The sequence below is a fragment of the Electrophorus electricus genome, chromosome 3, assembly GCF_041902795.1.
Source record: "Electrophorus electricus isolate QZ-2024a chromosome 3, ASM4190279v1, whole genome shotgun sequence".
NCBI classification, from domain to species: domain Eukaryota; kingdom Metazoa; phylum Chordata; class Actinopteri; order Gymnotiformes; family Gymnotidae; genus Electrophorus; species Electrophorus electricus.
The window spans coordinates 7,465,001-7,479,540 of record NC_137499.1 but is presented as its reverse complement, the minus strand read 5'-3'; the positions used below and the strand labels follow the sequence as shown (position 1 = coordinate 7,479,540).

The following is a 14,540-nucleotide window of genomic DNA, read 5'->3' as shown; positions in this document are numbered from 1 at the left end:
AAACTACATGAACCTTCATTGGACAGAACAAGTGTTAACTTGACCTTAGACATCACGTCTACAGCCAATCGATGCCTTGACGAACTGGGAATCCATACCAGGTACCAGGATGCATCACAAAGCCAATGCGGAGCAATGGTGAGGGATTAAGAAGGCGGCATGGGCTTCCCTTCCACTTACCCCATTTCGTGGTATAGGGCGATGGCGCGCGGGCTGTCCAGGTTGCCCCACACCAGAACTTTCCGCATGGAGCCGTTCAGGTTGGCCACCTCGATGCGATTGGTCCCCGTGTCCGTCCAGTAGATTTTCCTGCCCACTGAGTCCACGGCAAGGCCATCAGTGGTCACCAGCCCTAAATGATGTGTGGAACAGACACTCCCATTGGTGCTGATGTTCACTACAAAATATACCTATGCTCTAGGTATATTTTGTCCAGATTTTTTGGGGGGAGGGAACACTGAATTAATGTGCTCTAGAGTTCAGTGAGGTGTTGCTCTCCTTACCTGTGGAGATGAGGTCCTCATGCCCTGAGCCATTGATATTGGCTCTGCTGATCTTTTTCAGGGTGCTATCTGACCAGTACACTTTACCTGGAGAAAGAGAACAGGACCTCACTGTATACAGCACTTCATCAAATCAATCCACTGCTCAGTGGTTGTGCATGCAACTCTACCTCTGCCCCTCAACTGCTTTGCTGTGCGATTGCTCCAACTTAAACTAGGCTTATGCATGTTCAGATGAGTGGGGTTAAAAACTGAAGTTACACGTCAACCTATGCAGTGAACCGCACAGTCCTGATCAGATTCTGAACAGTATCGATTGAAGGTTTTAAACCCAGTTAAAGGCAGCAGGAATTTGACACAGTTGGCTAGAGGGATCCAGCGCCTGTGTTCTGCTGTCACTTTCAACAGAGCATTATGTCTTCCTCCTTTATCCAGCAGGAGAGACTGGAGAGGGCTCAAGGCTGGTTGGGAGCCCCTACCGAAAGGAAAGGGCACTTACCCTCTCTGGGATCCACTCCGATGGCAATGGTGTTCTTCATAGATGTATTAACAGCCAACACTACATCAGCAAAATACGGAATGTCCAGAGAGACCATTCTGATATCAGTCCGCCGGGCGAAGATTAGGAAGCTATTCATTCCTGTAAGAAATACACATGTGCACATGCATGCATACACACACAGGCACACGCACACACCCACCCCAATGCATGCACACACACACCCCATATGCTTAAACCAGGCTAACAGTTCAAAGACATGTGGGACACCGACATCTACCGGGTCACTTCGTGCGACAGGGTCACTCCCTGTTTCCCTCCAACACAGATCCTTCCTAAAAGTTCACAACCATCTTTAAAGATGACCCTTCAGCCTGCAGGGATATTTCACCTGATCCTCGGATTTCAAAGACAAAGCACCAGCCTTAGAGAAAGTGGCACAAGAATGTGAAGATGTCTAACCAGGGTAATGCACAGAAGTAGCCCAGATCAGCGCCTTGGTGGCGGGCCCTGGCTCATTATTGATGATTCAGCAGAATACCATATGGGGACTTATGGAGGTCAAATGGAATCTGAACTCAGGCATTAAGGAGATCTGGAGTCTCACCTGGAGTGCAGGTCTTGCCGTCTACCTGAAGGTTGATTCCCGTCGGGCAAGCGCAGCTGGAGCCTTTGGAATCAGGAGCCAAGAGACATAGATGACTACAGCCACCATTATTCACAGAGCACGGTGTCTGCACTGGATGGAGAAATTAGACAGAGAGGGAGGAAAACAGGACAGAGAAAGAATAAGGTATTAGGAGTTTGACAAAAAAAAAAATTAATTAAGTAATAAAGTCACATTTTGGCTTCTGCATCTAGGGGTCTTGATGCTGGTGCAGAGCTCATGATCAGTTCAGCTTCAATGTGTGATGCCTTTCTTTCTTTTTCTTTTCTAATGTGTGATGCCCTTCCAACTTCCAAACATTTCTATGTGACCCCCACGGAGTCCCCCGACCTGTGTGCCATGAGGGCTATGACAGACGTCACGGAAAGCTTTCGAGTCCCGGGGACGGCGGGAAGAACCCGATCCACGAGGGAGAGTCTGCTATCTGCCTGCTATTAACCCCAGGAGCTTTCAGTCCCTGATGCCATGGACTGGAGCTCAGTTACAACCAGCCTGAACCACCTGCCTGAAAAGCCAAGCAAGCAGATAGCAAAGAGATACATTCCTCTTGTCATTACCACCCCAAGGCAATGAGGTCACCCTTCGTTACCTGAACAGAGGGCTCAGGACACGTACACAAGCCCCACACTGAAAAGGTGTGGATTTCAGCCATTGGCAAAAACTGTCTGTCTTGCCAGGGCAGAAGGGTTTTTTTGTGTGCAATCGATGTATTGTCATTGATCTGTAAGAAAGCAACTTGCTAACAGTTTTGGTTTTTTTTCCTTCTGGAAAACACCTGATTCATATCCTCACTCTTGCTCAGTATCAGCAGCGAGAGGGCGAAGGCCATACAAGCTTCTTCTCTCCACAGCAAACATGCCACTCATTTTCAGTGAATGCCACCATATGGCCACGAGTTGCCATATGTCCCAGTGTGCTTCGAGGAGAATACTAATCACTCACCAGCAGACAACGAAGGCACCCAACCACATGCCGACATGACATAATGAAGGAGAGAGAGAGAGAGAGAGAGAGAGAGAGCGAGAGAGAGAGAGAGAGAGAGAGAGAGAGAGAGACAGAGAGAGACAGAGACAGAGAGACCTCTGGAATGCTGCCAAGTGTCATTAACACCCAGTCCATGGATGGTCAATGGCTATACACCATGTTACAGTATACAGAAGCTAGGTGTTCTTCTGAGCTCTGCTGACCTGTTGCTCTGTGCTGGTGGAACATATGAATGTCCATGAGGTTTTCCAGGTTCCCCACTAGCGTGGAGCGGCCCAGACCGCTTAGTTTGTCTGCACTCTGGATGCTCTTGGACTGCCAGTCTGTCCAGTAAATCTTATCTTCATGCAGGGTCAGGCCAAACGGGTGAGGCAACTGATTGCCAATCAAGACCTTGAGCAGAAAATAAAGGCAAATAAAGACTTTATTTTACACTTTAAGAGTAAGTAACTTTGCCAGATTTTATGGTGATTTCTTTAACAAGGCAAAAACAAAATGGACAACAGTGTTTAGCTGTTACCTTCGAGGTCTTGGACAGATCACTCAAAGCAAGTCAAACCGCAGAACTACAGAAGTAGGCTTAAATATTCTTCTCAGAGCACCAGTGCACTTGCAAGAAGGCTGATGCATTCACCTGTCTGTCTGACCCATCAAAGTTGCCAAACTCGATGGTCTTCATTCCTGCATCAGCCCAGTACAGCCTCTGGGTCTGGTAGTCGATCGCCAGCCCGTTTGGCCAGGTCAGGTTGGTGGAGATGATGACGAGGCGGCTGGAGGCGTCCATTCCTGCTCGCTCAATCTTTGGGTTCGCTCCCCAGTCTGTCCAGTACATGTACCTACGCAGGCATGTCCGCTTCAGTCCAGAGCTCAGTCCAACAAAGTCTCCCGACTTTGTGCAATGGTTTGAGTGTTGGTGCCACTTTACTGGTACTCACCCGCCGATGGGGTCTACCACAATGTCCCGTGGGCGGTCCAGATTCTCCCATATCAGGACCGTGCGCATGGTGCCATCAGCGTTGGACACCTCGATGCGGTCTGTACCTGATGGGGGCCAGAGAGGGCAAAAGAGAAAATGGGTGGGTGGGGGGGTCTTAAACCTTTTACCTGATAAACATCGGGGTGCATAAGAGAACCCAGCAAACCCAGGAAGGAAAAAAAAAACACTGACTAATCTGATTTTGGACTGACATTTTGAAATATGTGAAGGCAGACTTGAAAGGTTGAATAATTAAGACTTGTTCACACCTGCATCAGTCCAGTATAGTTTCTGCGTCACCCAGTCAATGGCCAGACCAGCAGGGCTTTCCAAACTGGTGTCCACGACGACCTGCAAAGACAGTTGTAATTTAGGCAGCGCAACAGGTGAACAAGCTGTGCTTCTGTTTGTCTTCCAATAGGTGGCAGTATTTCCCAATTTTCTCTATAACCCAAGCGGAGAGGCAAAAAAACTCACACACCATGAACAAAGTGCGTGCAGCTTTGCATTAGCAGCTGTTACCCACTAACCTCCTGCTGGGAGCCATTCCACAGGGCCCGGTTAATGGAGTCTGTGGTGACGTCGGTCCAGTAGATATGCCCTTCGTGGGCATCCCAATCCAGAGCCACGGCGTTCCGCACGTCGGCCAGCGGAATGACATCGTCTGATTTATCTTCTGTGTCGAAACTGATTCGACGGACATCCGTCCTTCGGGCAAAAAGCAGGAACTTGTCAAGACCTGATCAAAGACCAAAGGTCTCCTGTCAGTGCTCCACATATAAGCAGGGTGGGATTCATGGCAACAGCAGTCATCACTCAGTCACATGCCACACTAAAGCACATCAGCAAAAGAAAGGAACTTGTACATTCATATATTGTGCTTTTGCATGTACTTGTGGGGTCATTCATTTAATCAACAAAGTGCTAATTTATTCGCTGAAGCTAATTTATTCGATGTACTTCAACTTTTATTGAAACAATTATATAGTAATGTATCAATGCAATGCTGTCTTAGAAGTAAGGTTTAGATGACAAAACCAATGAAAGTTACAAGGAAGCAGACATGTTCTACTCACTTAGGGCACAGTTATACTGGTCTACTTTTCTGAAACCTGTTGGACAGGCACAGGTGTAGGCCTTGTTGCTAGGGAGACACAGGTGGCTGCAACCCCCATTGTTGGTCCCGCAGCGATTGCGACCACCTGGAGCCAAAAACAAGAGGAGAGGTGTGGAGAGGACAAGAAATGAGAAGAGGAGGAGAGTTTCATTTTCCATCTAGTTGATATGCAGCATGCCTTTACTTAATACCTCTTAAGGAGAAAAATGTACAGTCCAAGATAACCAAGATAACCGTTCGAGAAAACTAAAACCACCACTGACTTGTCCATGCCTTTCTGTTCTGATTTTATACAAAATCTGGGGTGTGTGTTTCTGCTGAGAATATGCAGGTATACACTGTGCCTTCTAACTGATCAATGCTCTCAGATGTGAGGAAGAAATGAAGCACTTAGCGGGGAGCTGGAGGTCTCCAACGGGCCCACCTGCAGGTTGCCTCTGCGGGTGGAGCGTGTGGATGTCCATGGGGAAGTGAAGTTTGTTGCGGATGATCTCTTGGTTCTTGCCCGTAAACTTGTTGGCGCTGTTGATGCTCTTGGTGTGCCAGTCCGTCCAGTAGAGACTGTCCTCAAACACTGTGATGGCAAATGGGTGTGGCAGGCCTACCGTGAAAAAGACGGGAAGACAGGAGTGAGTGAAGAGGACTGCAGAGGAAGGTGTGGAGAGGCAGAGGGAGGGAGCGTGAGAGAGAAGACAGGAGAAAGGGATCAGACAAAAGAATTAAAGATGCGCGTCTATTGGGATGAAGTGAAAGGGCAGAGGAGTAAGAAAAATGCCTGAAAACTTCAGCCTCGCACCTACAAAGAACATTCCCAAGCTTCAAAGGTGCAGAGTCAGTATTCAAGACCCAGTTGTGTCTGCAGGAATGATTTTACCCCCACAAAACAGTTTACAGCTCCTCTGATCAGCATGTAAGCAAAACCAAGCTTATTTAGCACACTTGGGAATATGCCCCATTCTCGTGAATCACAGACATTAGATGAAACGAAACAAAAATGAATCATTTTCACATGTGGCTTTCCAACAGCCTGAGTCCTGAACCATGGCGGTCTTGGCTCAAAACGCACCCCAGCCCACCCTCACCCACACTTCGCCCAGTGAGGCATCCACATCCTACAGTCCGTTTAGCTGTTAGGAACCTTATCTAAAGCAAAGTGCACCTATTTGTGGAAAGTTGTGGATGGTTTGGCAGATGGTTTGGCTCTCGCAGCTCCATTTGACCATTAAATGACGGCTGCTTTTAATTAGCATGTTTGTGGTTTGTGGTGGAGCAGTTGGACCTGAGCTGCGCGAGTGGGGCATTTAAAATCTGCAGAGTCTGTGCTGCTCATCTCCTGCTGCTGCTCTCCACCGCAACGGGAGGTGTTTTCCTCCAATCGTGAGTGGGTTTGGACTGAGGTCAAGTGCTGGACACACACCCCTCTGGTTTTGTATGAGAAGGTGTAGAGAGAACAGGATATGGAAGCAGAACCATGGCCCTAGCCCCTCCCCTAAAGGCCCTCCTCTTCCTTAATCAGAAAATCAAATACACAAGGCCTGAGCAAGGCCCGGTAATGCTGGGTAACTATGCTGACCTACTGGGTGGCCTAAAGATAACGCATCATATGACGTTGAAAAAACACAGCGTAATCTTGCAATCAAAGGTCGCAACGGGTACATCCACATTCTCAACAAACATGACAAAGTGCGGGTCACCCTCACTGCCTCCTACTGCAGATGGGAGATTCTCTCTCTCTCTCTCTCTCTCTCTCTCTCTCTCTCTCTCTCTCTCTCTCTCTCATATTCCGCCCGCCCCGCCCCCCCCCCCCCCTCCCTCCAGGTGTGTGTGTAAATGGAGAAGCAGCCGTCTTGTTTCCTGATCTTATCTGGGATTAACCTGAGGCATGGCTGCACTTCAGATGTACCAGCAGGCAACTCTTACCGCTGCTGGTACTCCCTCTGCCCCTTATCGACGTCATCTCACTCTTCACTCCAGGTTTCTCGCTTCCGTTGAACCCCCTGGCTTTTCTTCTTCAGTGCGCGCATGTGTGCCTGTGCGTGCGTGCATCTGCAAAGGGGGCGGGGACAAGGGCCAGCTTCTGAAGCACCAGTAAACATGGTGTGACCCGCAGGTGTCTTGTACTTGCCCACCCACTAGACAGCAGATGCACGCTCGCACACAAAATCCCCCACCCCCTCCTCTCATCTTTAAACCCGGCTTTCTCTGACTGACTCCACCCGTCTCAGTCCTGCGCTGGTTCATGGGTCCATTAACTCCACACAGACGCCTCCACTCTCGCACCTGCAAACAGTGACTCCTCAGTTCCAGACATCCCCAGAACTCGCCCGTTCCTCCTTGTGCGGCTGCCCGTCACCGCCCCTCCTGGTCCTGTTTTTGTTTGTGACCCGCAGGGCAGGAATTCCACAAGGCGGCTGGGAATGCCGAGCGGGAATGCGAAGATGGAGCGCCTCTTGCCCCATGCTCACTCAGTAAAGCTTTCATGCCAGATCACGTTACACTCCCACAAACCCCCTCCCCGAAATCCAAAGAGCCAATCACAAGCTAGCCTGGCATGTCCCTGTTATTCTATGAGAGGGTGGAAAAACCTCTCAACTGCCCTCTTTCTCTCTGCCCCTGACCCTGGGGTGTAGGTACCAAAACCAAAGGAAGTTCTTCAGCTGATGGAAAGCTCCTGATGTGGAATGCGTCTAGACTTTGCTGGGGCATTCTCTCTGCACCTGCCTGCGCATTAACACAGGCCCACAAACATGACCCCAAAGCACAGTTTTGGCTCATGTTTTGGCTCATGTAAATTCAATATCCTCTCTTAATGCTTAGTCCAGGGGCCAACTTTATTAAGTGAATTTATGTGTTAAGTAACTGGAGCCTGCAGTCCAGTGCAATTGTGTACATGTGTTTGAAGGGAGAGAGAGAGAGAAAGTGGTGGAATAATAGAGGATCCATTCTTCCAAGCTGGTTATGACAGAGGTCATGTAGTCTGTGTAGGAGGGCATGAAGGGAACGGACAAAAGGACTTGCTGTTATGCTTTGTGATTTGATCTAAATCTACCATGGCAGATTAGCTACGCGTACGATTCCCTTTCATTACAGTATCTCTCTGGAGCTTTTCACATTTTTATCACTGTTTGTCTTTCAATTGTCCTGCCTCTGAAATAACTGAAATAATTGTTGCAGACCGGGCATGCTGTGACCTTTCTAGGCCTCTCTGTTGTGCCACATTTACATCCTGCTAATGATCACTGTCTGCTTCCAGCTGTACAGTCATGGGGAACGTAGTTTGTTTAGTTAAGGGAGAGCGGTGCCATACCTTGGCTGATTACAGCCTTGCGGTTCTTGCCGTCCAGATCGGCTCTCTCGATGACGTGGTGCTTGGCGTCTACCCAGTACATGCGATGGCCGGCATAATCAATGGTCAGTCCGTTAGGCCAGAACAGGTTTGTGTCGGCGATGATTCTGCGGCCCGAGCCATCCATGTTGGCATATTCGATGCGTGGCGTGTTGCCCCAGTCTGTCCAGTAGATCTTACTGAAGGTCAGAGAACAGAACAACAATATGGCCCACAAGTGTCTCGGATAGGGAGATACGAAAAAGGATGCAGATACTGGACAGCAAATATGTGTTAAACAGACAGTGACTGTTAGAACTGTTCTTCATTACAACTTTGCAATTGTTGAGAACTTTAATATGAGGTTTGATAATGGCGTCATATATACTATTTTCTTTTAATATGTGATTGATCAACTAAAGCTTCTAATCTATATAGCATTTCCTGTTGACTTCCATGATTTCTTGTTGACTTAAGTATGCTCAGTAAACTCTACCCAGAGAGAAAGAGTTAACGAGAACCTGCACTTCACTTATCGCTGTGTCATCTCTGTGTGAGGAACCAGTCACGAGATTACCAAATAGGTCTGTGCCAGCAGGGGTGCTAGTCAGAGCCTTACCCTTCGATGGGGTGCAGAGCGATGGCTCGGGGCTTCTCCATGCTCTGCCATATGAGCACCTTGCGGTGGGTGCCATCCAGGTTGGCCACCTCGATGCGAGATGTCCCTGAGTCTGTCCAGTACAGCTTATCATGGATCCAGTCTATGGCCAGACCCCCTACACAGCCAGAAGAAAGGGGCACGGGTCAGCCAGGAGCCAGTGGTGCTCCCTGTACCTGAACCAGTGTGCTATTCTGTTTGCCAACTCGCTCACAGACACATCTTGGCCAATCACATTTTAAGATACATAGCCAAAACTGTGTTGCAAATTAGTTACAACGATTAATGCAGGCAACATTTCGGTCTTGATTTAAGCAACGCAGAAACAAATTTTCTATTTTGTAAAGGTTTTTTCTTAAAGCTCTGGGTCAGCTTTTACTGGGAGACATATTGCGTAGAATACATTTATAAGGTTACAAACACTTTAAACAAAATGAAGTCATCAGGAAACTGAGGTCTCTTTATGAGCACACAAGTGTCAGATGTTATAACGTGGGATCCAATCTGGGTCTCATTTCGGGGACGGGAAAAGGCCGTTAAACGTGAAGAGCTTTGTGGATTCGGGACTAGGAATGTCTTTCAGTGTCCAGGCAGCTGCCCCAGGCACTAAGAGGAGGTCTATGGTACAGACCTTAAAATATGTAAAGCGCAACAGGTGCAGCACTATGGAATATATAAAGTGGACTGCATTTTGTTGCTCGGCAACAAGAGGTACAAAAACATGATAAGTTGTTAAAAAAAGTTTATAATAACATTCATATTAAATGTTCATACTTCTCTTGGGGTAGGCATATCATTTCAATTAAGGAGGTCTTTGACAGATCACTTAATTTCATGGTTTTCTTTTTTTTCTGAGGTTCATTGTGTCAAAGGTTAGAAAAGAAGTTGAAGTAGGGGAAATAGGAGTCAACAGCGAAGGCAGGGTGGGGGATTATCTACACTAATCCCTTATCTGAGGAGTGGAGGACCTTCTGCCCTAATCTGAGGATTGGAGGACCTTCTTCACTAATCTCAGATGTGGAGGAACTTTTTCACAAATCTGAGGAGCTGCCCTGTACCTGGGCTCTCCAGGCCAGTTGACACCACCTCCTCCACGTTGCTGCCATTCAGGTTGGCCTTCATGATGCGGTCAAGCGTGACGTCAGACCAGAAAACAAGCTCCTTGTTGTGGTGGAAGTCTAGAGCGATGGCGTTTTCCAAGTTGTTCAGCAGCAGCGTATACTCAGAACGGTGCGGCAGGACCTGCCGGATATCGATCCGGTTCGCAAACAGCAACACAGGTTCTGGGCCTGCTCCGAGATCAAGGGAAAGTGAGAGAGAGCGAGAGAGGGAGAGAGAGAGAGAGAGAAATTGTCACTACAAGTATCCATATTTCTCCCTTATCTGTATGACCTGTATGATCTGTCCAACATGACACCATTCTTCTCACCACATCTCTAAAGAGTTTACTGAGAAGGAAGACTGTTCACCTGAGATTTGCATCTGATTCTCAGACCGTCTTTTTATACACCTTAAGTCATGTTCACCCTACACACACCTTCCTTTTCATTTAGAAACCCACACAAAAAAAATGCCCTAGGCTACTGGCCCAAGGCTACTGGCCTACACATGCACACACACACACACACACACTCTGACAACCCTCCTGAATTCTGTCCATTCAGTTTCAGCAGTTCTCCACCTAGTCAATAATCCTGATCTTTAGCTGTAGGCAATGCAAGTGCGCAGTGCAGCTTTATCTCTAAAGGCCACACCCCACTGGCTCCTCCAGTCCGTGGGTTTGGTCACAACTGCTGCGGTTCTCAAGAGTGCAAACTTAAATGCAGCTTTAGGACATTAGGCCGCAAAAAAAATAAAAAAATAAAAATCTTCAGTCCTGACTTTATGAAGCCAATATAAAGTTTACTTTCCATTTTCCAATTCGCATTTCAACTACACATGGGAAAAGTGTTTTACTCTTTTAAAAAAATCCTTTTGATTATATCATTCTACTCACATTTTAAAATCAAATAAATTTTAAAAGTCAAATAAATGTCTAGTGTTGCCATAAGGACATTTGGCCAAAGGTAACAAGCTAAAACCAAAGCAAAAATAAATAGGAGTATCGGAGAATAACGTGGCATACCTGAACCCTGCTGCCCTAAGCAGAACCAGACGCGACCCTCACCCCGACGTAAACTTGCCCCGTCCCCAAACAGAGGAGCCAGCAGGGTAACGATTACACACTGTACGTTAACACAACTCCGGAGGGGGAGGTAAGCAAGAGGGCGAGAGAGAGGAACATGACATATAAAAAAAGACAGAAAGAAAGGTAGAAAGCAAGGGAACAAAGATAGAAAAAATGACGAAGGGACATGCGGGGGAAGAGAGACCCTGAGGGCTGAAGCTTGACCCAAAAAGTTACACAAAGTTCAATCCTGCTTTTTTAAGGGAGAAGGCAAACCTTTCACATTTCTATATATAAATGAAGAGGTTTCATAGACATAGAGGTGGTAAAAAAAATGGGTGTGTGATGTTGAAGAGAAGGACTTTGCTTGCAGCAGATGAAGGACCTGTAGGGAAGGAAACCCCAGACAGAAGCTGTGTGCGTTTAACTCACCCAGAGCCTTGCAGCTGCGCTTGTCAGGCCTTAGCTCATAACCCTGAACACACCAGCACTGGAACCCCCCCTCGGTGTTGGTACAGCCTTGGCTACAGTAGCCTTCATCAGCACACTCGTCCACATCTGGGAACAGTCCAAAGGAGCAGAAAGGGGGTGGTGGGGACAACAAGACAAACAAGTTAGTCAAAGTCCAAGCCGATCATTCTTAAAAGGTTTAGTGTATCTAACTGATGAAGCTCAGCTGGGTCTCCGCTGTGCCAAAACTCCACTGTGGCAATTCCAACCAGAGCGGGTGGAGCACACAGGCATGCGGATGGAGAGATGAGAAGATGGAGAGGGAGAGAGAGAGGAAGCGCGCCTTAGCTGCCTCGGCTCACTCAGCCGCACACCGAGATGCCTGCTGTCAGGAAGTGGTAGCCCGGAATCACAAGCGCCACGAACACTGAGACGACTGTGGGGTCTTCTTCTCAGCAAGCTCAGGTGACTGTGTGTGTGTGTGTGTGTGTGTGTGTGTGTGTGTGTGTGTGTGTGTGTGTGTGTGTGTGTGAGAGAGAGACGTGACAATTGCCTGCGATGTCCCCGTGTGTTTGGTTTGGCGTCGTGTTGGGTGCTGTCCTGTCAGTGCGTGCATAAGCAGACAGAGTGTGTTTATTCACAGTCGCAGCCAAGCTGTCCCCATGTGCCCTTCCTGCAGCGCGTCCTGGGTGCTGCAGACACAGCTCGCCGCCCAGAGCGCTAAAGGTCCAGCAGCAAGCTCCTCCCTTCCTCTCCTCTCTTCCCCTCCCATTCACTCCTCTCTTCTCCCCTCCCTCTCTCACCTTGGCAGGTTTTTCCGCCCTCCGTCAGTCGGTAGCCAGTGTGACAGGTGCACTGAACCAGTCCTCGAGACATCTGACACTTCTGCGAGCAGCCTCCATTATCCACGTTACAGTTTCCTTCACTGGACCTTGGGCCTGCGCATGCATACACACACACACACACACGCACATACACACGCACGCACAAAGAAAAATGCATTATGTGATCAGTACTGGTGGTGTATATGTGTACGAGTACACATGCATTCGTGTGTGTGTGTGTGTGTGTGAGAGAGAGAGAGAGAGAGCAGGACTCACGGCAGTCCTGGTGCGGGTATTCGTCCGTTCCATCTCCGCAGTCATTGACGTCATTACACACCTTGCGTTGGCCGATGCAGCGGCCATTCCCGCATAAGAACTGATCGGAGGCGCAGGGCGGGGCTCCTGGATCCCCACAGCCACGCAAGGAAGAAGAGGAACAGGAAGAGGAAGAAGAGGAAGGAGAGAGAAGCAACCAGCGATCAGGCAAGTACGGCAACAGAAGAGGCTCATTGTTAAAAACCGTCATTGTGTGAGTCAAGATGATCTTAAGGCCTACGTGCCCAGTACGGTGCCAACAGCTGTCCGCTAGGCACATGGTTCATCATACAAATAATCATACACACACACACACACACACCGTATGGTTGCACATATGTAATATTTTGTACTATTACCATTGACCTGTCTGCACGAATGGATTTCCCTCTAAGGACAAACACATTTGAGTGACAGGGCAAACCCCAATCCGATGCATTTCAATGTCCGCTCTGACAACTTTATAGAAGAGGCTCTGAACCTCATCACAACAGGAAAAACACCTCTGTGTATGGTTTATATGGAGTAGAAAGATTTATGTGACTCTATAGACAAGAAGCAAGTGCAGCAATCTCTGTAGCATCTGTGCGATGATTGGTGGAGCGGGGGGGGGGGGGTTCTGTGTGTGTGTGAAGGCTCAAGGTTCGGCCGCTAGGAAGGCCCCCGATTCCTGGGCCCTGCTCCGGAGGGGAGCCCTTACCCGTCTTTTCACAGCCCTCTTCATCACTGCCGTCAGAGCAGTCATCCTCCCCATCGCATCGCCACGACAACCGGACACAGCGGCCGGATACACAGCGAAACTGGTCAGCCATGCACATAGAGGCAGCTGGGGGTAGAGGATTAGCATTCATTTACACACACACACACAGATTTCATATTTATGCAAACAGGCAGATGCATATACACACAAGACACACACACACACACACACACACACACACACACGTATTGAGGACTTACTGCAGTTGGTTTCATCTGACTGGTCGTCACAGTCGAATTCTCCATCACATCTCCAGCCAGCATTGATACACATGCCACTGCTGCACATAAATTCAGCTGCACGGCAAGGCTGATGGGAGGCTACACACACACGCACACACACAGTCAGCATCTCTCCTCTCATGACTTACACCCAGCACCTGCAGAACAATGCTTGTTAATAAGAAACTAATTGCATTTCAAATATTTCCTGATATGAAATATGTCATTACAGATTAGCTTTCACATAAAAGATGAGATCTTAACGTGATGGATGTGTGAGGGAGAGGGAGAGAGAAGAGAGAGGAGAGATGAGTGGGGCACGTGTGGCTCATCAGCCTGAGCAGGTCACAGCAGTGGGGTTTGAATGGCAGAGAGGACAGCAGCATTCTCACACCACGCGCCCTCACGGCAAGATGATGAAACGGGCCTAGAGCCCTCCATGTAAGAGCATAGCCATTCAGCCATTTCCACCCACTCTGATCTTCCACTTGGACCTACTCATCAGACTAATGCCTGACAACCCCCCCCCCCCCCCCCCCAACCAGTGTGTACGCACGCACACACGCAGTCATCTTATCGCCTGAGGAGCTGACGGCAGGGTGAGCCCCACACTGTCTGCTCTATAATAGCAGAGTCCAGTCTCTCTCTACCCTGGTTTAACCAGGCACTGCAGCTTGCCCACACACACCCACACTCACCCCCACACATACTCACACATACCCACCCACACCTACTCACCTACACACTTACACCCCCAAACCCACCCACCGGCACACTCACCCCCACACACCTACACCCAAACAGACCCATGCACCTACACTCACACCCACACACAGCCTCACACACCCACACCCACACACACCTGCTTTACTTCCTCTCTGATGCTGGTTCAAGGTGTCCCAAAAATGCTAATCATTTCAAGAGCTGGGAGTAATTAAAACATCAGAATGAGGGAAAAATATTTTAACAGTATGAAAATATGGCAGACATTAATTAATTACGATGAACTGTGAAAATATAGCTAAGATCTGAGAAGGTTTCGAGCTGCAATGTAAAACCCCTCTCCCCTTAAAA

At 48.4% G+C, this 14,540-nt stretch overlaps 1 protein-coding gene across 6 annotated transcripts in view; it reads right to left on the bottom strand.

Annotated features, from left to right (window-relative positions):
- Positions 1–14,540, bottom strand: part of lrp4 (low density lipoprotein receptor-related protein 4) — a 77,592-nt gene that overhangs the window by 11,533 nt on the left and 51,519 nt on the right. For all 6 annotated transcript variants that reach the window (XR_014122572.1, XM_035523813.2, XM_035523821.2 and 3 more), the window contains 19 exons: positions 13,446–13,565; positions 13,186–13,311; positions 12,447–12,572; positions 12,150–12,284; positions 11,329–11,454; positions 9,788–10,018; positions 8,691–8,847; positions 8,054–8,271; positions 5,171–5,347; positions 4,706–4,831; positions 4,160–4,368; positions 3,899–3,980; positions 3,589–3,694; positions 3,288–3,489; positions 2,857–3,046; positions 1,610–1,741; positions 1,003–1,143; positions 504–590; positions 181–352 (listed from right to left, as the gene is read on the bottom strand). Coding sequence is in view for 5 of the 6 variants with exons in the window: in XM_035523813.2 (XP_035379706.1) it covers positions 181–352; positions 504–590; positions 1,003–1,143; positions 1,610–1,741; positions 2,857–3,046; positions 3,288–3,489; positions 3,589–3,694; positions 3,899–3,980; positions 4,160–4,368; positions 4,706–4,831; positions 5,171–5,347; positions 8,054–8,271; positions 8,691–8,847; positions 9,788–10,018; positions 11,329–11,454; positions 12,150–12,284; positions 12,447–12,572; positions 13,186–13,311; positions 13,446–13,565 (2,863 nt within the window). In the remaining variant the exon portion in view is untranslated. The remainder of the gene's footprint in view (positions 1–180; positions 353–503; positions 591–1,002; positions 1,144–1,609; positions 1,742–2,856; positions 3,047–3,287; positions 3,490–3,588; positions 3,695–3,898; positions 3,981–4,159; positions 4,369–4,705; positions 4,832–5,170; positions 5,348–8,053; positions 8,272–8,690; positions 8,848–9,787; positions 10,019–11,328; positions 11,455–12,149; positions 12,285–12,446; positions 12,573–13,185; positions 13,312–13,445; positions 13,566–14,540) is intronic.